The 25,653-nt window shown below is 39.6% G+C and overlaps 1 protein-coding gene across 2 annotated transcripts in view; it reads right to left on the bottom strand.

Annotated features, from left to right (window-relative positions):
• The window catches only part of LOC122791301 (lysosomal membrane ascorbate-dependent ferrireductase CYB561A3), a 207,233-nt gene that overhangs the window by 87,273 nt on the left and 94,307 nt on the right, over window positions 1-25,653 (bottom strand). For both annotated transcript variants that reach the window (XM_044058995.1, XM_044058994.1), the window contains exon 3: window positions 13,241-13,449. In XM_044058995.1, coding sequence (XP_043914930.1) covers window positions 13,241-13,449 — 209 coding nt within the window. The remainder of the gene's footprint in view (window positions 1-13,240; window positions 13,450-25,653) is intronic.

The raw sequence follows: 25,653 nt of genomic DNA, 5'->3' as shown, positions 1-25,653 counted from the left end.
CCCATCTGTCCAAAGCTCTAGCTTCCTTATCTAGAGGAACCGGATTCTTTACAACAGAAGCCCTAACATAGGCCCCTGACTAATAGTTTCTGGGTCCGCCTTAGGACTCTTATATAGGTATTTATGAGCCTCAGGTACCCTATAATACCTGTCGGTTTAACTGGTGCAGGAGGCATAGAATCTGGATTAAATGAGACCTCCAAAAACATCCTGAACAACATCCAAAACAGGAGGAATAGCCAAGGGTCTATGCTGTGGTAAAAACAAGAACTCTCTAAGCCTCTTTCTGGAATCTGAGTAATCCTGTCCTTCCCACTTAAAATGTTCCCTCATAGAATGTAAGGTTTCTGAAAATGAAAAATCCTCTGGAGGAAGCAGAAGGAGTAGAATCCTCTGCATCGGAATCCGAATAAGGAGGAAAATCTTGAATATCTTCAGCAGAAGACTCAGAATCATCTGAGGCCTGCTCCAAAATTTCCAACTCTGGGTCTACCCTGGACCTCTTATCAGGAGGGGGCATGGAACCTCTAATTAAAGTAATCAAATCTTCTGCCATTTTAAGCATATGCTTCTTAGGTACAGACCCTGAAGAACCAGAACTAACTTCAAAAGAAGGCAAAACAGACCTGCCCTTAGAAGGAGCCCTAGAAACAGTAGCAGAAGGCCTAACCCCCTTAGGCAAAGAAGGGAGAATAGAAACCTGAGAGGCCCCTTCAGCCTGACCTGACTCCTGTGAGGCCACATCCCGTAAAATCAAGGTTTCCCCCTGAGACTCAACAGAAACTTCAGCCGGATCCACCTGTTCCACTGCAGTCTCTAAGGACCCGGCCGAAATGGACGAATCATCCTGCCTAGGCTTTACAGATTTGTCTTCGGACGTCGGAGGATCCGGCGGCATATTATAATTACACCGTTTGCCAAAGACTAACCTAGCGCAATCTAGCCTTCTCTTAATAGTGCGCTTATTAAACCTAGCACAAAACCGACACCCAACTTCCCAAGCAAGGGATACAAAGCGAGTGGTAGTCCCTATGTATCTGCTTCCCACAAGAAGTACAATTATTCACTTTTCTGACATCCGGTAAATAACTGAGGCAAGAAAAACAAAAATGCTCCAACTTGGTATGTCTGAAACTCCAGCGAAAAATTTCAGAAAGCCGAGCGGCACTTGGCTGCTTCTGCATCGGACTCATGCGGCAAAAAAGACTGAGGATATGACGGCGGTCATGCGCTTTTATACCCTGACGCTCTGATGTCAGGGCTGTGTGCCCATGACCGACGTCAGCCTAATACTTTGGTATTCGGGCCGACCGAAGACAGCGGACTACCCATAAGTAAGGACTGCAGCAATGTGAGATGAAGAACATCAGTCAGTTACAGTTATCAGTTGTACTGTGCAGTGAATATCCAAAAGGGTGCATCAAGAACTGTAAGCCTTCCTTAGCTCTACTGTAATAAATTAGTTTAGATCAGGGACAGTGTTCTTTAGTCAGATTGGAAAATTCTAACTAGTCAGTTAGAGGTTTTTTAAATGTGACATTTCTATCCTTCAGTATTGATTTCATTTTCCTGGTGATTGGAGTTCTGTTTGCTTATTGGAAATTACTGTTTTGTATTTTTAATCATTCTGCTCATTACTAAATATTTTTTATTAACTTACATTGTGGCTGGTCAGTATTTTCCTTAGTGAATTGACTGTGCTTACACATACTTTGATAACTTCCTGGGCCACTCTGAAAGCCTGGCTACTTTAGGTTATTTGCTATCATTTGTTTTAACATCTAATTTTCATAACTGGACACACCTTTAAAAGAGCTTATAGGTTCTCTGACTGGTGGCAGCGAGTTACCATATTATTCTGGGGAAGGGGCACAGCTGGAAATCTGTACAGGCTTTCTCAGAAGAGTTTGGATGTGTGAGATTTAATTTCATTTAAGTCTGAGTGTATCAGAGGTCTTAAAGTGGGGCACATTGCTCTGGAGTGCAGATAAGGAGTTACATTAGGGGTGGACAGAAATATACACTCCAGTTGCAGGTTAGAGAGCATGTTCCTGTTGTGCGCTTGGGGGAAAATTGTGAAATATTACTCCTGTTTAAGTGACAGTCTCACACTGGAATCAATAGTGAGGACTGAAGCTCCTTAGTTACTGACCCAGGATAGTAAGGGATGTCATGTTATTGTTGGCAGTCCTGTCGCTTATTAACCAGATACCACAAGATCCACCCTGTGAGGTAACTTGTAATGACTGCCCTTGGCTAAATGCAGAAGAGGAGGGAACCAATGCTGTCTGGGACAAGAGGGAGTCATCAGCAAGATTTTGGGAACATCCAGTTTTATCTTGAACAGGACCTTTGGAATGAGAGGAAGGGAAGGCATAAATAAACATCCCCTTCCAAGAAAGAGAGACAGGGTGACCTCCTTCCAAGCCAAAGGACATGGGACTGTGGTGCAAAAGAGAGAAAGTTGTCTGTTCAGAGGGGAGGCAAATAGATCTAAAGGATTACCTGACTGGTGGAGGGAAGTTGACATAATGATTTAAGGTATTTCCCTTACAAGCACAAGGTGCAAGGTTTGATTCTCACAAGGGGAAACTGGCTATCCTTGAAATGACCCACAAGTGCAGTTAGTCTAGTACTAATCTATGAGCCTATGGCAATGTCCAGAAATACATCCATGTGAAACATCCACTTGTGGGATTCTGTTATGGACCTGCTTAGAGAATCTGTTACTATATTCTGTTCTGAGGGAAGACAAACTACCTGAAGGGTCACTAGACAATTAAATCCCAAACCTGAAGAGCTTGCCTGCACAGAAGATAAGACCTTACTACCCCCCCTTTGCTTGTTGATGTACCACATCACTGTGGTACTGTCTTCGAGAATTCTGAGGGGCCCTGGAAGAAAAATAACGGAAAGCTGGAAGAGCTCTCATCTCTTTGACATTGATGTGGTCTTTCTTTTACCAAAGAGACCAAACGCCCTGCAATTTCAGAGGACTGAAGGAGGCCCCCCATCCCATGTCCAGGATATGTGAAGAGTTTCTGAGAGGGGATTGGAGGATGAAAATGAAGCCCTGGGTTGAGGGACAACTGATGAATCCACCTCTGAAGTTCTAGCCTGAGACATGGAAAAAGAGGGATGAGAAAATCTGAAGGATGAGAATGTTGAAGCCAAAATTACTTTAGAACCCAATGGAGCTTTCTCATTTGTAGCTGGGCCAGATGAAGCATAGGAATGGTGGAGGCCATGTAACCCAGAGCCCATAGAAACTCCCTGGCTGTAACTGAAGCCAAAGAAAGAAGGGACTGAATGAAAGCAATCAGTGTTAAACCCTTGGGAGGAGGCAGGGATGCCAGCATTGGAACAGTCTGGTGCTTGCACCCTATGAAAACATGATCCTGACAAGGAGTCAGGAATGATTTTTGGAAATTTACAGTAAACCCCAGTCTTTGCAGAAGACAAATAGCAAAGTGAAGATGCTGAAGTAAGACCTCCGGATAAGAGATGACACTTGAGGTCGGTTTCCAGATTCATCACTGATGAAGCCTGATTAGTGTTTTACCTGTTTCCAGATGTCTGGGTGGTACTCGGATGAAAATGCTCTGTACAAGGTCAGCATTAAGGATATTTGCAGTAAAAGTGTTCCTGGCTGGTGATTACTTGAATTTCGTCAAATGTCCTTTGATCTCTGGATAAGAGGCCTGAATGAGCAGGTCATCCAGGTAAGGAAAGAACTGTATCCCCTTCAATCTGCAGAAAGCAATCACAGCAGCAAAGCATTTGGTGAAGACCCTTGGGGCAGTAGAGAGGTCAAAGGGTAAAGCAGAGAACTGAAAATGCCAGGAAGCAACAGAGAAACAACTTCCTGAAAAGGGGATGAATAGGAATATGTAGATAAGCATCCTTGAGATCCAGGGAAACAAGAAAAGCCTACTGAAGTACAACAGGAACAAAGGTTTGAAGAGATGGATAATATTCAAAATGAAGGAACCTTCAAAACAGTGTTTAGCTGAGAGAGATCCAGAATGGATCTCCAGGTGCCTTCTTCCCTGGGGAACAAGAACATACTGGAGTAAACCCAGTGGCAGCTGGTGACTTCAAATTAAAGTGGGGCTGCAGGAGACAGCTGAATGGGTGGGGCCAATGGGAAGGGGTGTGGCCAACTAGAAACGGGTGGAGCTATGCTCAAAACCACAACAACTAGAACATTAATTAAATAAGCTGCCCTGGGTGCCAAACTGTCATTATGAGTGTCCAAACAAAGCAAAATAAAGTGTAGAATAAATAACATTTCAATACTTTGGCTACATGACAACTTACTTAATATCTTGATGGAAACACAAATGTTGTGAGGAATGAAAAAATAAATTACTTTTTAAATACATTACTAGAATGCCAGTCAAAATCAAGTATAAAAAGTAAAAGCAGCACTCAACTCAAGCCACTTCTCCTTGCACTGCAGTTCTAATTATAACTTGTATTCAGCTTTATAAAATTACCAAGTAACATGCTAAAAGTAGCAATCACTGTGATACCCCCACTTGTAAAAATGTTTCTTATCCAAAAAAGACCTGCTGCCTGACAACAACTATCTACTTGTTTCATGGGGAAGACATGATCAAAGTAAAAAATGAACAGCAAACAAGAAACAAGCTTAAGATAAATTGCTTAAAGGATTACTGCACAAGTTATGGACCACACGTGATAGACTGGCATTCTATTTAGTTTATGGGTAAAGCCGGAAAAGATGACTGCAAGTTTCCAACAAATGTAATGAGCTTCTGAAACTACTGTAATCCTGTCCTTTATTTCAAATACTGTCATATGCATTCAATACCGAAGGCTTATACGTTACCTAGTTCTGTAAATATTGTCTGAATGGCAACAACGAAAAGGCTCTCAGTGTTGGTAATTCTTTAACAGTATGCTTGTTAAAGCTTACTTGCATCTTACAATCTCCGACAAGGTAACCTGATGGCCATTAAAGCATTGCTACTTAAACACAGAGCAACAGGGCACTGTGACAGCATGCATTTCCTGAATAATAAGAAGCATAAATCAACAGTATAAAAATAGGACAGAAAACCAGAACATACTGCAAAATCAAAGACAGATGAAAAGCCACGATCGTACTTGTGGTCTACCTTGGATGGGGGAATACTCTGCACACTTACACTGCATAACTGCTCCTTGCCTTGCTTGGACACATCCAGAGCCACTACAATGGGGAATGGGGTGCAACAAGTATGTCACAATTTGAAATGTCTCTGGCTAATGGTGATGGCTCTGACACTCATACATCTCAACCTCAGAGCAAGAAATTTGGACAAAGCCATACACAGAAGTGGGATACAGGCCCAAAAATAAGGACAATTTTTAAATATTGCTCTTATAAACTTAGAAGGTTAATAGAATAGTAGTAGGTCTTGCATTAGTATGAATTTTCTGAAGGGTATGAAATATGAAACTCAAATGTCTGCCATTATTTTCTAACTTCAATCTTTAATGATTTGCCACTAATTTGCCAGAAAACTACAATTTTATGTAAAACAGACCAAAAATGTGATGCAAAAATATAAAATTGCCACACAATACAGCTGGGAACCTGTCAAAGTACTGTTAACTTGAGCATCTGACAAAATAAGAGCATCTACATGCATTTCCGAAATAAAAGCAAACTATAACTCCGATCATTACAGTTGTAAACCCTCCACGTTTTCTTCCAAAATTGCCATTTTACAGAGGGATTATTAGGGGGAGAGCAACATTTTAGGGATGGTTGAGAGGTTTGGATATTCCTAATTCTATAAAGCGATTTATTTGCACATACCTCTCAACCTCTTAATGCAGGAAATCTGTACAATGCCAAATATATTGGGGGATCATACAAACAGTACTAAAATTGCTCTTGTATAAACTTAAGACAGTTGATAGAATAACAGGTCTTGCTTTAGCATGCATTTTTCTGGAGGTTATGACGCCAGAATCTCAATGTCTGTCATTATTTAGTGACCATTCCTAAATGATTTGCCAGAAAACCACTAATTTTATGAGGAACAAACCAAAAATAAGAAGCAAAAATCTATTCATTCTGCAAAAATCTGGACAGTTGAGAGGTATAGTTCAGCTGAGGCTGTCTGAGTTTGCTGCCCTTCCCCCCCTCACAAACTTATGGTCGAATGGAGCCTCCCCCCACAGCCATTCCAATGTCCCTTTCCTTGGTTATTTCACCCCATTTACCATAAACACTCTAATGTGCATACTGCTTTACTTCTGCAATGATTTGGATTTCATTTGAAAGTTTTATTTTGCATTTTACAGCACAAACCCTAACAGATATCTGCTAAACAAAGCAATGCAGTCTCACAATGAAAATAGACTCAGCATTAAAACTTCTCTGCCCTTGAAACTCACATTCATTGAAACACACATTCAAAGAAAATACATTTTGCCAATGGCAGATAAAGATCAACTTTGGGCTGTTTTCAAATCACAGGCACCTTGAACACAAAATATACACATGCTCTTTGATACACCTTCCTGATTGTACTAAATTATATTCCTTGCACAATACAGTACAGTTGTTAGATGGCATTTTAAATTTGTTTTGAACATTTTTACAGTAAACAATGAAACAAAATGCATGCACCAATAATGACAAAACTGCCCATTTCAGAACATTTCCATCATAAAAGTCTACTCAGACTTCTACAGTCCACCAGTATCAGTAAATATGCACAATCTCTGAAGAAGTAAAAGTCATCTAAATAATTCCACATTAAAGAAATCTGTAACTAATGAAGAGGTTGCTGCTAGCAAACAACTTTATATGTCATTGTTTCATCTACAAATAAAGTGCCTTTTGCTCTTGAGGAATAAATTGCCTATGTTGCATTAAAAATGATAAGCTAGCAATTGGGAATGGATGTTAAAACTGATAACAGGTTCATAGTTACTAGGTATCTTCACCAAAAAGGATTGCAGCATCCACCCCCTTTACAAGGCAGTACAGTATCAGCAATGCATCTACCTACTGTGGGAGTAGAACCCACAGCCTTCTGCATCAACAGCAAGTATACTACCTGTTGTGCTATTAACAATGCAAGCAGACTCAGCATAAGCAGCACTAAACATTTGTTCCCCTGCAGCTCTCAGCTCCTTGTAAAATCAACTCGACACTCAGATGTATATCTGAACTTTGCAGCACAAGAAATCTGGAAAAAGCCAAAATGTATTGGGGGGGGGGGACAAAAGCCCAAAAAACAGGGACACATTTTAAACATTATTTGTATAATGTTGGAAAGTTGCTAGAATAAAATGCTGTGTTACCACCATACATTTCACTACCAAGTCTTGAACCCAGGGGACCCTGTGCAAAACAGTCAGAGCAACATACCACTATGCCAAATCAGCTGTTTTGTGAAAGAGAGGAAGACTGAAACTTAAATGGCTACCATTTAGTGAATTCAGTTCTCACCATAGCTCTCAACCTCATAACAAAAAAACATGGGGACAAAGCCAGTAATGGGGGAATACAGCCCCCAAACATATTCAGTGAATTCAGTTCTCACCATAGCTTTAAACCTTAGCACAAAAAACCTGGACAAAGCCAATAATGGGGGAATACAGTCCCAAAAATAGGAACAAATTTAAAATATCCATGTTATAAACTTAAAAAATTGCTAGAATAAAAGGTTTTGTGTTACCATGTACTTTCTGAAGAATATGAAGTCTGAAATTCAAAAGCCTGTTATTTTTACTTAACATTTAACCAGGAAAGTCTGACTTGGAACAAAAGCCAATTTTCAGCAGAGCAGAGACAAACACTCCAGGCACACGTCTTTGTAAGATGGGAGGACATGTAGACTCCACACAGAAGGCACCCCAGCCAAGAACCAAACCAGAGAACCTGTAGCTGTTAGGCAACAATGCTACCAGTGCACCACTCCACTACTGACTTTGCAAGGAAAAACAAACGTACAGAAACCACAGATTTTATGAGGAACAGAATAAATATGAGGCAAATACCTGCAAATTTTGTGCAAATGGTAGTGGGTAGGGAATTCAAGCCCTTGCCACCTGCACCCAAGGTACAGGGTTTAAGCCTGAGTATTCCCTGCCCACCACCATGTATTCTCTAGCCGCTAGTATATAGCAACTGGGGCATTTTACACACACACACAGACACACACACACACCTTACCTGCATTAAATCAGCAGCAGCAGCCCTGAATTACACACCTTACCTGAGGCTCCAGCCTGCGGGTGATGCAGTCTGGTGTCCTTCCATTCTGTGCGGCCGTTACCGCACAGACTTCTGGGCTGCAGGGCAGAGATGCCTTTTCCCCTATCTGGTCTGCCTAACACAGCAGTCTGGAGTTCAGCGAGTACCAGGAACTCTCCAAGCTTGTATGCGTTGAGTTCCGGGACTCACAATTTTTATTTATTTTTTATTTCTTTTCTTCTTTCCTTCTATAGGTGGGGGGAGGCTGCAGTCCTACAGCATGAGCTGCCCCTGAGTAAACCCCCTTCCCCTCTGTGTGGGGCTGGAAATTCTTGAATTATTCCCTGAGCCAACAGGCCCTGAAGTACCTCTGGGGAAAAAGGGCAGTTGTTCCTGAGGAAGCTGAGGAATGTCTGAAAAGGAGGAGAGAGATTACCAGACCATGTAATACCCCTGGCGAATTATGGAAAGAACTCAGGAATCTTGAGTGATCTTTAACCAAACAGGAAGGGATAGAGAAAGATAGAGGAATGTGGTTGAGAAGATCAGGGCAGGAACAGTCAGAGAGCATCTCATTTGTCAGGAAAAGGAGACTTCTGAATTGAATGGGTTTGGATAGCCTTAGCAGGAGGAGCCGTTCTACCACCCTTCTTACTTTTGGGGGGAGGGTGAGACGGTCTATGAACAAAAGAAGGCTTGTTAGGGTAATTTCTCTGAAATTTAGGAACAGGTAAAACAAAAATTTGTTTCACATCCTGTAAAGCTTTACTCTTTTCCTGGAGAGACTATGAGAACTCAGCAGCAGTAGCACCAAACACAGAGATCTATTACCCAGAGAAGCAACCATCAACTTAGCCTTGATATCATTAGGCACAGGTTGAACTCAGAGTCAAAAATACCTCCTCAGCACAGAGCCAAAGGCAGCAACCCTAGATGAAGCATCAGCTGTATCATAGCTGCATTTAATGGAATGGCAAGCAACCTGAGAAGATGTCCTTAATAAATAAAGCTTAGATGTCCTTAATAAATAAAGCTTAGAAGTCTTCTCAGAGTCAGAAATGTCTGAAGTAACCCGAGAGAAAATAGCGTAAATATATCTGGGCATATGGGTCTGACAGTTCCCAGCTCTAAATGCCAGGATAGCAGAAGTATATATTTTCTTACCTAACGACTTCATGGTTCTGCTGTCTTTGTCAGAAGGAAGCAACTTTGTAGACGGCAACAGTTTTGATGGCTTGTCAGAAGCAACCAACAGCAGAGAGGGGTCAGCAAAGGGGCACATAAAGAAACTTGCAGTCTTCAGGCATCTTATAAAACCTGTGTGTATTTTTGCAAGCAGGGGGCAAGACAATCAGGAGCCCGAGAGGCAGTGGAAAAGGAATCCAGCAAGGCAGCAAGACTAGGAGGAACAGCAGACAACTTAGGAGACTCAATCTGCAGAAGCTCATAGTACCTTTTCTGAATTTCAGACACCTGAAAACAATCACATTTAAAAAATTCCATCATTCGAGAAATTGTGTCACCAAAAGAAATATCCTCAAAAGCAGTCAGTCTAATAGACTCCTCTTCTTCAGAACCATAATCTAAGGAAGAAGGAATTTGGGATGAATAAGTCAGGGATTCCTCATCAAAATCTTCATCCTCATCAGAGGAATCTTGCTCCCTAGGCCTCTTAAGAGGGGTAGAAGATAAAGGAAGAACTGGAATAGAAACCCTCTGAGGAGGCTTCACAGCCATAAGGGCATTAAACAAGCCTTGAGTGAAATTTTGCCATTCATTCTGAAGATCTTTAGGAGCAGTAGAAATAAGTTTTTTTTTTTTTGCTTCTTTTTTAAGGGGATATCAGCCTTAAGAATTTAGGAGGCTCTGACCTCTGATGACATTCATTTAGTGTATTTGGTATCTCTTCTCTCACCAAAATCTGAGAAACACTGCAAGACCCTACCTTAATTATCAGCTGCAGTTCCTATGTACATCCAAAGCAGATGTCTGCAAGACCTCCATAGACATGAATGTAGCCAGATCCATGACAGCCCCCAAGGCAGTCACAGCAGAGGAATCCAACAGAAAAACCAAGTGGTCCTCCGGATTTTCACTAGCCTCAAGAGACAGAAACATCCAGGCACAGCAGAAGAATCAGACTTGAGCTTTCTTTGTCTTCTTCTTTGCAAACAGCTGACCCTCAGGCTGGGAAGATCATTCCATGGTGTCTTTAGCAAACAGCTTAAGACATTGGTTTTCAAAATAAATAGCTAAGGAGGAGAGCCAACTACCCAACATCTTAGGGACAAAGGCCTAGCAAACAGCACAAGACGTATGATCGTGGGAAGCACCTAAACAAAATAAACACTAATCACAAAGATCTTTATGGGGAATCTGTCTCCTGTACTGGCATTTCTCCTTTCTGGATAACATGAAACCAACAACTAGATAAAGTCAAAAAAGAGATAAAATATCAAAAACCCCAAAAAGGCATATCTGAAAACAGCTTGGTAACCAGCAGATGAACAAGCATTCAGACCAATGATCGAAGATGGCGTTTGGACTCGCGGCAAATAAGTTCTAAGAATGGTACATCTGGATATCGCCTCTATGGCCTACTCCATACACAGGTACCATATGCGTGATGTATGGCATACCCATTACAACCTAAAGGCTATGGTATACTAGCTGGACATCAGGCTGCCCTAGGCAGGGAGTATCTATTGTAAAGAATACTGCAACAGTGATATGGAAAGACATCTGTTACCTAGGGCTCAGGTAACTGCAGGGAGGTCTGCTAAGCAGACATCCTGTGTTAGGACTTCTGGCCTCTCCTTGCTGTGGTTATCTTCCATATCTCCACCTTCCTACCACAAACATCTTTTCCAATCAAAACTGAACAAGTACACTCCTATCCTTTGGGAAAATGAAATGAATGTCAGACACGGCTGCCCATGAATGGGCACCTGAGCTGAACTTCTCAAAAAAGGTGTTTGGTTTTCAAGGATTTGTCTGGGTCTAAAGGCATGGTAGACTCCATACAGGGTGCACCAGAGTGCTTGGAAAGTTCAGGCACGTCAGCCAAGGGCTACAAAAGTGTCTTACCATATCTCATACCTTTAAGCCAAATGGGGTCATTAGGGATTAATGACGACTAACAAGTTTCCCATTCCTCTTTCTCTTTAAGATGCTTCTCCATCCTTTGCCTAGTGACAACCTACCTACTTACTTGATGACATGGCAGCAGTCCAAGACATCATGTCTCTCTTTTCTACACAGTCTCTATGGGACTACGGGACAGAAAATAATAGTAGTGACATAAGTCCCCAGGCTGACCTGTAGCATTACTATTATTTTCTGTCCTTCCCCATTAACATTCTTTTCTCCTTCTCTTTTCCTTTCCTCCTTATACTCATCCACATTGTTAAACATCTAATTCCCTTCTTCTTACCTTCTGGCTATTATGCCTTCTCTGCTACTAAATGCTCTTTTTCTCTATAATTTCTACTCCCTCTTCTTCTCTCCCCCTATATAGACTTTCCTCTGATTATATAACCCACAAAACTCAGTTGCTACATACTCTACAATGCTTTTTTGCATAAAACATATACAAAGAAGTGTGTGCGATTAAACCATTAATCTCCCAGGCCTTCAATATAAGGCCCATTTGTACCCAGAATTATGTACTTTTAGTCTGTGTCACCAACCTTTGTATTGAAATAATTTGCATTCCTCACTATCTCATGGAGCTAAACACCTGTAGCCTCATTACTATTGTACTCCACTTCATAATGATGTTCCTGCTTGTCATTTTTACTCTATACTTCCTATGTTCTGTTTTAAGTAACTGTTACCCTTGTTTCAGTACTGTGTTAAAATACTGTATTCTCAGTTTTTGCATAAGTTTTGTAAATGTTTTTTTTTTAATATTTGTACTTGGAGCGTTTCTCCCCGGGCCTCCACTGAAAATGGGCTTTTAGCCCAGCCGGACTTCCCTGGTAAACAAATGACAAATAGAATAAAAAATAAATAAATATATATATTTTTTATGTGCCTTGTCATCGACGCTTCAGTACATAAAACAATTAGTGATGTTATATTGGGGCCCTAGACAGAATTGGCTCTGCAAATGGTAATCCTTGCAATGGATTTAACTAATATATGTGTATTTATTTTTTTTTTCTGAGCAGATATACCCAAAAACAATGTTCTTCTGACCTCTCCCACAAAACAATATAATCAAGCAATGGATTTCCCCAACATGGTACTTACTGGTACTTGCTCTGAAATAGGACAAAATCACTTGGCAATCAACAATGAGCAAGCAGCTCATCATGCGACTCATACTGTGACACGAAAGACTTGATGGTTGTATGATCAGATATCTGATTTACTTGGCGGGGGGTGCTGACATCATGCTGAGGAGGGCATTCATACAGCCAAGAGGGGATGGTTTCAATGTTCTGGAAGTTGTTGTGGACACTGGGCCTTCTGCAGTAGAATTCCCAGTAGTTAATACTACTGCAGTAATGATCCATACAGAGAATACAATAACACATCTGTCAACACTCACTGGATGCAAAGGAACTCCATATTTTACATTAACCTTTTGGGAAAAAATGAAGGTATAAACCATGAAAAATATAATGAATGGATAATCCTTTCACAAGTACTGAAACAGCATAAAACTTGTATGAGGAAAATGGCCAGTGGAAATTAAATGCCTTCTTCACAGTGCAAAACTTAATGGATTCTGATGATGGCTGTGAATATTCATTGACCAATTGTAAAAAGATGCTGTGCTGGTGTGACTAACTCCTTAAAATACGTTAAACAAGTTTAGAAAAAAAAGCAGCGTTAATGAAATAATAGTCAAAGCCACATTTCTGCACATTCTGATTGCATTGCTAATTTGAAATACTACACAAGTAAATTAGTACAATGCAACAAACTAAAAACAAATCTTAATTTTGCTATTCTTGTTAATTAAGAAGGGTCTGACAAGATCGAGGGCACACAAACCAGACTGCTTACCTGACATGCAAACAGGATGACAGCTGACAAACCCACCCAGCTATGCAGAGAGTAGAGGTGTGGTATCTTAGATTGAGCATGAAACATAAATACTGCAACCAGACCCACAACAGACATCAATAAAGCCACCAGCGTCACTCCAGCATGAAGGATCTTCCAGGGCAGTTTGCTTCCAGACTGAGAGGAGGGAATACGGTAAATGATGATAGCTAGAAAAGAAAACAGACATTAGGAAACAAGCACCAGCAAATGACAACTAGGCCGATCTACTGTTATGGACGGTGCATTTCAAAAACACACTTCATAATGTATGGAAAATGGTGGTTTTGTGACTCCAGACATATTTCTTATGAAACATTCATTTACTTGGAACACCGTATTTGAATCAGACAATGAGAAAAATAATAGTAATTAAGAGAACCTTGCTAAAATAAAAACTGTAACATCCTTTGGGGTCTTTCTCTGTACTGCTGCTAACCATTTAACAGGAAAAGATGGATAGAAGAGCCATATGGATGCATTGGAACTACTGATTAACATAATAGGCAACCACTGAAGATGGAAGGCCATGAGACATGCGCTGTACAAATAACTAACATCTACTTTAAACAGACTGTAACTATACATATGTATGCCTGTATATATATATATATATATATATATATATATATATATATATATATATATATATATATATAGTATACACACACATGCATTTATCTGTATCTGTCTAGATATGTATAATCTCTGTAGTAACCACTTCAAATGTAAGGACCTGCTACAGCAAGCCCTGAAACACAGAGACCAAATGGTCAAAAATAGACTTACAGTGGATATAAAAAGTTTACACGCCCCTGTTAAAATACCAGGTTATTGTGATATAAAAAATGAGACCACAATAAGTTCAAAACTTTTCCCACCTTTAATGTGACCTATAACCTGTACAATTGAAAAACAAACAAATCTGTTAGGGGAAAAATATAAAAAATAAAAAAAATACAATAAACTGGTTGCATAAGTTTTAATGCTTTATTAAAGCACCTTTTGATTTAATTACAGCATTCAGTCTTCTTGGGTACACACCTGCCATCAATTAGAGAGATTCTGATTAACCCCAAATAAAGTTCAGCTGTCAAAGTAGGATTTTCCTGACATTTACTCAGTTGCCTGCTACAGCAAAAGCCATGGTTTGCTGAGAGAGCTTACAAAGCATCAAAGGGATCTTATTGTTGAAAGGTATCAGTCAGGGAGAAGGCTACAAAAAAATTTCCACAGCATTGGATATACCAGAGAACACAGTGAAGACAGTCATCAAAAAGTGGAGAAAATATGGGACAACAGTGACATTGAAAAGAAGTGGACGTCCCCCCAAAATTGAAACGACAAGATGAAAACTGGTCAGGGAGGCTGCCAAGAGAACTACAGCAACACTGAAGGAGCTGCAGGAATTTCTGGCAAGTACTGGTTGTATACTACATGTGACAACAATCTCCCGTATTCTCCATATGTTTGGGCTATGGGGTCGGGTTGCAAGACGGAACCCTTTTCTTAGGCAGAAAAACATCCAGGCCCGGTTAAAATTTGCAAAACAATACATCAAGGCTCCCAAAAGTATGTGGAAAAATGTGTTATGGTCTGATGAGACCAAGGTTGAACTTTTTGGCCACAATTCCAAAAGGTACATCCCCACGGTCAAGCATGGTGGTGGCAGTTTCATGCTTTGGGGTTGCTTTTCTTCAGCTGGAACTGGGGCTTTATTCAAGGTGGAGGGAATTATGAACAGCTCCAAATACCAGTCACTTTTGGCCCAAAAACCTTCAGGTGTCTGCTAGAAAGCTGAAGATGAAAAGGAATTTCACCTTTCAACACAACAATGACCCGAAGCATACATCCAAATCAACAAAAGAATGGCTTCACCAGAAGAAAATTAAAGTTATAGAATGGCCCAGCTAGAGCCCAGACCTAAAACCAATAGAAAATCTGTGGGGCGACCTGAAGAGGACTGTCCACAAGAGATGCCCTTGCAATCTAACAGATTTGGAGCACTTTTGCAAGGAAAAGTAGGTAAATATTGCCAAGTCAAGATGTGCCATACCGACAGAATCCTACCCAAGAAGACCGAATGCTGCAATTAAATCAAAAGGTGCTTCAACAAAGTATTACTTTAGGGGTATGCACACTTATGCAACCAGCTTATTGTACATTTTAATTTTTTATAGTTTTTTTCCCCTAACAGATTTGTTTGTTTTTCAGTTGAATTGTACAGGTTGCAGGTCACATTAAAGGTGGAGAAAGTTTTGAAATGATTTATTGTGGTCTCGGTTTTTTATATCACAAAGACCTGCCATTTTAACAGGTGTGTGTAAATTTTTTATATCCACTGTATATATTTACTAAGTTCAAGATGGCCATTTCTTAGACAAAAAAAATCCCCTTTTCTCCACAGTACAGTGATATTGGAGTTGGAATATATACTGGCGGGCCCCTCTTTAGTAATGGGTGCTAACCCCAACATTAAAACTGCCCCTTCCCTCAACCCAAACCCTCCACCTTACTTTCATACAAACCTTTAACACTGCCACTTTCAGATGAATTTGAGACTAGTGTTATTGGGGTGTTTTAGTTTTAGTATCCGCAGAGGAAATAATTTTCTTATCTCAATATTATTTCATTGAATATTTTTCATTTTTGGAATGGTATATGTTTGAACTTTGTTTTGTCAGTGTTTTCAATTAGGCATTAAATAAGCTTGTTTATACACAATAAAACCGTGTGTGTGTGTGTGTGTATGTGTATGTATATATATATATATATATATATATATATATATATATATATATATATATAAATATATGCTCCCATCCCTCCTGACTCTCCTCTACTTAACTACATCCTACTTAGCTCTCTTCTCTAATTTCTCATAACTCTGATCCCTCTCCTCTACTTCTCCACACCCTACCTACCTCTCTTTATCAATTCTCACAACTCTGATCCCCGCTGTCTAGTTTCCTACTTAATTTTCCACCTACATCTATGCTCCTTCCTTCTATACCTACATCTTCACTCTACCTATTAGTCATTCATTTTCCTCTTTTTCTTTTGTAATCTGACTTGAGAAGTTAATTTGTGTAGACTATGTAAAAAAACAAAAACAAAAAACAAACAAACAAAAAATATATATATATATAGTACATTTGATTGTCCTGTAAAAGCATTTTATACTATTTATTTTGTTGGTACACCTCTTATTTCATTGTACACTACAAATTTTATACACTTTGTAACATTTTGTTGGTGTGTTTGTCTAATTACTTTATCACTTGTTTAACCTTGTTGGAGCTTTTCTCCCCAGGACTCTATTGAAAATAGGCTCCTTCGGCCCAGTGCACTATCCTGGTAAACAAACTGTAAAACTGTAAAATAAAAAAAAAAAATATATATATATATATATATATATATATATATATACACACATGTATATATATATATATATATATATATATATACATAAATACAATTGTCTCAAAAAATATCAAATGCTTCAAACAGTAAACAAAAAGCAATCAGTTTAGAGCAAACCTAAAATGATTGAAAATAAAAATATATATATTTTTTGCAGAAGGAAAGCCCTCCCCCACTCTCTGTTAATTATATATACCAAATTGAAGATCACACAATATTGGGTTAAGGGCAAATTCTCAGACCCAGCTGTTATGTGATCTCACATGGAAAGTAACCATCAGGCTAAAAAAAGGCAAAAATTTGTGTCTGGTCTTATAGACTGCATCCATATGTATTTACATAATGTACAGACGTACATATATACATGCATATTATAAAGATACACACACACATACACACAACTATACACACAGTTTTGTGTGTTTGTGTGCACTCAAGTGCATTTATGTATAGCTAAAACATCCCTCCTCTTCTGCTTTAATTTTACAAATTTCTTTTAATAGTTGTACAAATGAATAATATACTAAACTATGAATGCATTGTGCAATACATTAAAATAACCCACAACATTTAGCAATTAAATATAGTAACTGTAGTTATCAGTCTAGCATGTTTTAAAGCCAAGTGATCATCTAGGAATTTTGATTCCTCTCATAAATCTAATTATTTTTGACCTCTTGTCCAGTATACAATTTGTGGCAAAAACAATTACAAAAGGTTGAGTCACATTAGTGGGTATGATGATACAGCCAGTACATTCAGAGTAATCCTACAACCCCAGTATGATCTCTCATCAGGTACTTGTGTCAACTCTTGCAATACTTCTGTCACATTTGGCAATCCAGCCAAATTCTCATGCTTTAGGAGCAAAGTAAGCCCAGTTTCATATAAAATCTTTCTAGTACATCAAAGTAGATTACAACTTTGTTCTCAACAATGCAAAATCTAGGAGATGCAGAAGATCTCACTACTGCAGAATGTTTTTTTTTTTTTTTACAAGAAAGATGTTTATTAAATTATCATGCACAGACAATCTTACATTTATATAAATGAAAATAAATCATAGCGGTACAATTTCACTTGCAAACATTATACCTTACAAACAGTGCTGACACAATCGTAGCTGCAAAATTTACATTTAGCATATCCAATCATTGTCAATCAACCATTGCATAGCTCATTCAGATTCTGCCTTCTTTAAAACATTGTTCCTCCTCTGCATGTAGTGGTCCCACATTTCCCATTTTTTTCTGTGTAATTTACTCCTACCCTTTTCTAAAGATCCCAGTTCCAGTTGTTTTATCTTTGTTACTATCTTAGCTGCTTCTAGTAAAGGTGGTTTAGACTTTGATTTCCATTTTCTAGTTATTGCTTTTTTGGCAGCCATCATAATTAGACTCAGCAAGGCCTTACTATGTCTAGGCAATTCCAACTCATTATCATAGCAAAGCTAGACTTTCCACTACATGATTCCTTAAAACTCTTGTATTAGAGGTGACATGGGATCATACAGTGGAAAGTCTAGCTTTGCTAGATTTTTCTTTTTGTTTTTTTACCAATTGGTTGTTCTGGTATCAGTTAGATGAGACATGTGTGAATGGGCTGCATCAGAGCTGGCAACTCGCACATAAAAATCTACTGCAAATCATTAGCGGACTGGGTTCCGCTGTATGACCCTAAACGAAAAAAAGCAACCACCAATTGGTTGTTCTGTGAGACCTTTTTATTCATTGTTTTAACTCTGTCTCATACTTCAAAAATCATTTCCCTAGTCAATCCAATTTTCTCACCTAGCATCTCTGACAGAGCAGTCTGCAAGGAAACTTTAATGTCAGCCAATTCATGACACTCCCAAAAATATGTTCCCAATTACCTCTTTCTTCCCCATGACATCTCCAACATTTGCTGTCTACCTGTGGAAAATTCTTTAGAGCCTGCTTGGGGTATAAAAATATCTATGTAAACACTTCCAGGAAAAGATCCTAAATCTTCTAGATTTTGTTGCATATTTGGTTGACATACATACATCCCCTCATTGTTTCTTTGTGAATTGCTTACCTAATCTCTCTTCCCAATTCTTCCTAACGTTTTTTGATTGATTCTTATTATCATGCAATATTGTATATGCTGTACTAATTATGCCTTTCTTAATGGCCACTTCTGTTCTACACTCTAAGATCTCTACCACTAAAGGTCTTTCATTTAGGACCCCCCGTTTCTTTCTCTTTGCCTGTACTCTGAGATCAATACTTGATATGGAATGCAATCTCTAAACTGCAGTCTAAATAAGTTCTTAGCATCTTCCCATTCTATTACCTTTCCATCTAGTTATTTTCTCCCAATACCTTGGTTCCTTTGCCAGTTTTCTCCAATATATTCCCGCCCCATCTTGCCTATTTTCTGTATCCTTAACTGCAGTCACCCCCTATCAGCAGAATCTCCTTTCTCCATTCCCATATTGGCTTAATTCTTAGAATACATTCTGCTACTTTATGAATATACTATTTTGTATGATTATTTGCTTTCTCCTTTAAGGTTTGTATCCAAAATCTAATTTTCTCACTGTTACTTGAACACCCCCCCATTTCTTCATCATCACTTTCCATTTTGAGTTATAGTTTTCTGCTTGTGCTAGCAATCCTATCACCTTTATCCAAAATATTAGAATGAGTTGTTCATACTCAACTAATACAGTACCTCCAGAATAACAACCTACTCTCCATATCCCAGCATGGCTTTAGACCTTCCCATAGCACCACGACAGCACTACTATCATTCACCAACATAGTTAACCACCACAGAAATGAGGGTCTATTTGTTTCTTCCATATTCTTAGACCTATCAAAAGCCATTGACATGATAAACCACAGTCTGCTTCTTGATACCCTATCCACCCTAAATATAAGTCCCTCCTCTATATCATGGTTCAACAGCTACTTATCTGCCCATCAGCAAGCAGTCCTATGGCAGGACCAATTGTCCCCACCTATCACCAGTAACCATAGGAGTCCCTCAAGGATCCATCCTTGCCCCATTGATGTTCTCTCTATTTACTAATCAGATCAATTTATCCTCTCTCACTGCCTCAATAGTACAATATGCAGATGACACCACCCTCATATGTGCTGCCCCTACCCTTAGTGAACTGCAAACCATTACCCAAAATAACTTCACCCTAGCCGAAACTTGGTTCACTAACATCAAACTACTTCTTAATTAAAAAAAAAACAAACTAATTATTTTTAGCCCTGGCAGAGCTCCTCCTCCTCTAAATAATAATTTCACCATTAACTCCAAAGAAAACATTCAAATCAGTCCAACCACACACACTAAACTGCTAGGCATAGAAATAGACAATAACCTGAGGTTCGACATCCACATAGCACAAACCATTAAGAAAAAACTTGGTCTCCTCTACAGGGACAAACAGTTTATGACATAACGCACCAAAGTAACCATCGCAAGGACTCATCTTCTATCCACTCTCCTCTATGCCTCTCCCATCTTGACCAATCTCCGCCAAACTGATCTAAATAAAATGGAATCTTGCTACAACAAGATTGCAAAGTTTGCTACTGAAGCCTCATATAGGTCCCACCACTGTCTATCCCTTAAGCAACTCAACTGGCTTGAGTTGCCTCATATACTTCTACTTAATCAACTCTCTATAGCACACAAACTCTACTACCTTCCTGAGATAACCCCAGCACTTCAGCACCTAATTCAGCCCCACATTCCTTCTAAAGCCTTAAAATCTAGTAACCAGATCCTCATAACTGTCATCAAACATAAAAACAAAGCTGGTAAGTCCCTCTTTGCCAACACCATTGCCAAAACCTGGAACACACTACCAAGCCAAATAACTTCTACCTCCTCCTTTAGTCAATTCAAAAAACTGAAAACCCACTATCTAAGTAACTGCCTATACTCATGCCACTCACCACGCTAATCCATACCAAGAGAATTTGTCAGGGTACAGCTATGTATAAACAGTTTCTCCCTTGAAAGCTTCCAAACCCATATACATTTACCTTACAAAACTCATAACTGCAAAAGAAAAAAAAAATGTACCTCTGATTGTCTACTGTAAGAAATGTTAATCACTAGCATGTTGTCCTGATGTGTATATATGCCATATGTATGTATGTTCTACTTCTTTTTACTCTCATGTAATGTATTGTAATGTGGAGCATTTCTCCCTGGGCCTCCACTGAAAATGGACCTGTGTTCCAGTCGGACTTTCCTGGTAAACAAATGTAAAATAAATAAATAAATAAATAAATAAAAACTATGTATAGTAACTCTGTTGCTCTGAAATACCCCTTCAAATCAGGTAATCCCAATCCACCCTGTTCTATTAGAAGAATAAGCGTATCCCACTTGGCTCTTGCAATCTTCCCCTCCCAGATGAAATCCTTCAATTAATTACTATCCACAACTTCTCCTCTGGTTGATAAAAAATATGCCTGAACTGTGTATAAGACTAAAGAGACTAAAAACATTTTAACTGCTTGTATCTTACAATCAATATTCATTTAACAGAGCTTCCATTTTCTCACTTTTTGCATCATCTTTTGTTCGGACTCTTCCCACATATCTTTAGCTGTCACACTGGTATCATTTTTAATCCATACTCCTAAATACTTCATTTTATCATGTCCCCATAAATATGGATATTGCTGAACCAATTCATATGTGGGTACATAATTTACTACTATTGCTTTTGTTTTGGCTTTATTCATTTTGTATTCCAAAAGGTTTGAACTTGTCTCAATACGTTCCACAGCACTGGTTTTCTTAGGTATTAAATAATGTCATCTGCAAACAGAGCCAGCTTCTCTTGACTACCATACCAACTATATCCTTGAATTTCTGAGTCCCTTATTTTCTTTGCCAGTGGATCTAAACAAAATGCAAACAACAAAGGGGAGAGAGTACACCCCCTGCCTAGTTCCTCTACTCAAGCAAAGATTATCAGAGAGGACCCCGTCTACTTTAATTTTCGCCTCCGATCCCTCATATATCTTCCAAATCAACCTTATGATTTTTTCAGGGAATGCAAATGCTTCCATTGCTCTGCCAGCTCACTCTGTCAAATGTTTTCACTGCATCAAGACCCACGAACAACAGTGGTATTTTCTTACATTCTGCTTCCCTTTGGATCATCACTGTTCTTGTTAATGTTTTCCTCCCTTCGACAAACACCACACTGATCCAGATCTATCAAATTTGGCATCACTTTTGCCATTCTTTTTACCATTATAGACATAAACACTTTATAATCCTGATTTAGTATTGAAATGGGCAGGTATGAAGCTGGTTCTGATTGACCTGTACCCTCTTTAGGTATTACAGCTACTACTGCTTTCTTCCAGGATGTTAGTACTTCTCCTCCTCTTAAAACACTGTTAAACAAAACCTTCCAAATGTTTTTCTGTTTTTTTTTTCTCTCCTAGCTTCATAATCACCACAGCAATACCACCTATTCCTGGGGACTTTCCTACAGACTGGTTATACATCACCATTTTTACCTCATTTACTATCCTAACTGTTAGTAATCGAATCTCCTCTACCTCTAGCCTGGGCATATTTAATTATTCCATAAACATTTCCATTTGTACCTTTTCGTGATTTCCATATTTCTCTGCTTTATATTACAGCCTTTCATAGAATTTTCAAAGTATTTCCAATACTTCTACAGGATCCCTTATCTTCCTTGTTATAGGCTACTATTGTAGAATGTTGTTTTGATTGCCTATTTGTATATTTTTCATTATAACTGTGCTTGACTGGCATGCAACAAAGCCCATATATTGTGTCTTATGCAATGAAGTCCCTCAGAACCACCTGTTTGGCATGGGGTAATGACAGACAGAAGTCTATATCTGTATGGTACACAGTAGTAACCTGTACAACTGTATGCCCACCTGCATGGTATGGGGTAGTGACATACAACTGTATACCCACCTGTATGGTATGGACTAGTAATCTGTACAACTGTATATCCATCTGTATGGTACAGGGTTGTAACATACAACTGTATACCCATCTACATGGTACCTGGTAGTAACATACAACTGTATACCCACCTGTATGGATGGGGTAGTAACCTGCACAACTGTATACCTACCTGTATGGTATAGGGTAGTAACATATACAACTGTATAGCTGCAGTAGTTCAAGTATGTAGTTGGAATGCAAATGAAGATCCACAGCCTAGTCTACTATTCACAAACAAGTGAATTGCAGACTGCACAGTGGAATAGGAAGGGAAGAAATGAAGGTGAAATAGATAAAACACCCTACAGATACCACATAGCAACACTGAACCTCCAAGAACCAGTGGCGGGTTGTGTACCATAATACAGGTGAACCACAGCACCTTCCTGGAACAATACTCCTTATAGGAACAGAAAAAGAAAAACACTTAGGGATATGAAAGCACATTTGAGGTTGAACTGCAGTGCACACAACCACAACCATACCTACTGCACCCTTGGCAGTGGACTGCAGCCATGCTCCTGTCAATGGGAACAGCTACTGTATTTGATGAACCTCCGCATCCATGGTTACAAGTTTTATGAATCAGGTCATGGTCCTGCAGTGGCTCACATATGTGAGGTGTATCACTGAACCTTTCACTTCAGAGACTGAAGCTGGGGAAAGGTAGGTACAGGGCTGATGGTAGGAGGATTAGCTTATGAATATATGTGTGCTTGACACTGTATCTGTGTGTGTGTATATGTGCCCTTGTGTGTATGTGCGTCCATGCACATATTTGTATACAAGGTCTGCAAATGTGTGCATGCACAAGTGTGTGGAGCAAAGCATCGAAGCAAATTCTTAATCAGTAGGAATTACTGTGCATCAGCATGGCTCAGCCCTGTTAATTTTTGAATCATGTTTCTACCTTGACAACCAACCACACACACACATGCACAGTGTGCAGCTGATTTACCACACTACATCTGTTTAGGACAAAGGAGAAGATAACACACTTTCTGTTTTATCGTAACAGACCTTCCTCCTGCTGAACTTTTTGCCAAGCTTCTTTCACATCATCACCATCAATATCTGCAAAGGTGAAAGCCCAACAGGCTGCAGTGGAATGCTCATACAAGTTCATAGGTAGGTACTAGGCTATTGGCCCTAGGGCCTATATAAGCCTAGCCAAACGGTACCTTGGCTTTTGCCACCCAAGAAAACAATTTTCCTGTGCCCTTGTCAAGCAGAGCCACAGAAGTGGTCCCTGGGGTGAATTTCCTATCTCCCATCAATTCATCAAGATTTTTCTTGAAGAGTGCTAATGAGGAGCTTTGTTTGATATAGATGGGTAGTTTGTTCAAGAGTACAGGAAGTCTCTGAGACAGGAATCTATCCCTCCAGCATGTTCTGTTTATTGTGGTGACAAGGTTTAGGTCCCTAGAGCGTGTAGCTTGGAGGGATTGGGATTTCTTTAAGCAGAGCATGTGCAACAGCTCTGGGTTTGACATAGCTTTGTATGTTAGGCAGAGATCGCCTCTGAGTAGGCGATATGCGTCAGAGTAAAGCTAGAGTTTTTTGAGATGGTCTGCGTAGGGCATCCGTTTGAGGCCGGTAATCCTCTTTGTGAGGTATTTCTGTGGCCTTTCCAGTTGTTGTAGATGTCTTGTGAGGTACATACCAAAAGGGGCATTGTACTCTATAATGGGTCTAATGAGTGATGAGTAGAGGAGAACAATGACCTTTTTCCTGAATGAGAAACATTTTGTGATGAGGTGTGCCATGTAGAAGGATTTCCTGACTACTGTGGTGATGTGATTATCAAAGGAGAGACTACTGTCCACCTGTGTCCCAAGGTCTCTTATCACACTTTCGGTGTTAAGTAGACTACCGCCTATGTGGTAGTTCATGGGTACAGAGTTTTTACCAAAAGGGATGACAATGCACTTTTTGGCATTGAGCTTAGGCCATGGCTTTGACACCAGGCATCTGTCTCAGTGAGGCCCTTTTGCAGGATGTCCACATCGTTAGGAGATTTGATTATGGCTCCTAGTTTGCAGTCATCTGCGAACTTTTACTTCAGAGAAGTAGATACCAAACAGGAGAGGACCTAGGACTGAACCCTGTGGTACTCCACTTGTCACTGGTCTGAAGCTGGATTTAGAGTCTGCTACTTTCACAGTGTGGGTTCGGTCAGTGAGCCAGTTGGCAACCCATCTTGTGACATAGGGATTTATAGCTAGTTTAGTGAGTTTGTCTATAACTCCAGAGTGGGGGATGGTGTTGAAAGCCTTGGCGAGAACTAGATAGGCTGTGTGTACCACCTTACCCTCATCTACAGCTTTGGTGACCACTTCAAAGAAGTCTATCAGGTTTAGGAGACATGATATACCTTTTACAAACCCGAACTGGGTAGGGTCCAGAGTTTGGAGATTACCAGTGTCATTGTTTATAAGTTCCATGATGATATGCTCCATAGCCTTGCAGACCAGGCTCATCAGGCTAATGGGGCGGTAGTTCCCGGGGTCCGTGGTGGCTCCCCCTTTGTGGAGTGGGATAACCGTTGCTATGTGCCATTCAGTGGGCACAGAGCCTGAGGTGAGTCTATGAAACATTTTTATGTTGCACTAACACTTTTGATGTTTTTTAAACTGTAGAACTCCCTCAACTTAAGCATAGGACTGTGGAATCTAAGAGTGACAGTAACATGCCTGCATTCCCATTTTTCCCTTCTGCTTCACTTTTTCTGTCTTACTTCAGTGGCCTCTGTGAAGAAATTAAACACAGTCATCTATGCCAGCATGACTAGCTATGATATTGCAAATAAATACTCTGTCTGCACAGGATTTTTAAAAGATGTACAGTGTTCGGTTACATGTCTAACTGCGCATATTTGTGCAGGAGATTCTAAATGCAGACTCTCTCAGAGTCAACTGATCTACAGATAATGTCATTGGAATGTGTTCAAG

The sequence above is a fragment of the Protopterus annectens genome, chromosome 17.part0 (genome assembly GCF_019279795.1).
Source record: "Protopterus annectens isolate FY-2018-M chromosome 17.part0, PAN1.0, whole genome shotgun sequence".
NCBI classification, from domain to species: domain Eukaryota; kingdom Metazoa; phylum Chordata; order Ceratodontiformes; family Protopteridae; genus Protopterus; species Protopterus annectens.
Note: the sequence above shows the minus strand (reverse complement) of the source record. Positions and strands in the feature narration are given on the sequence as shown.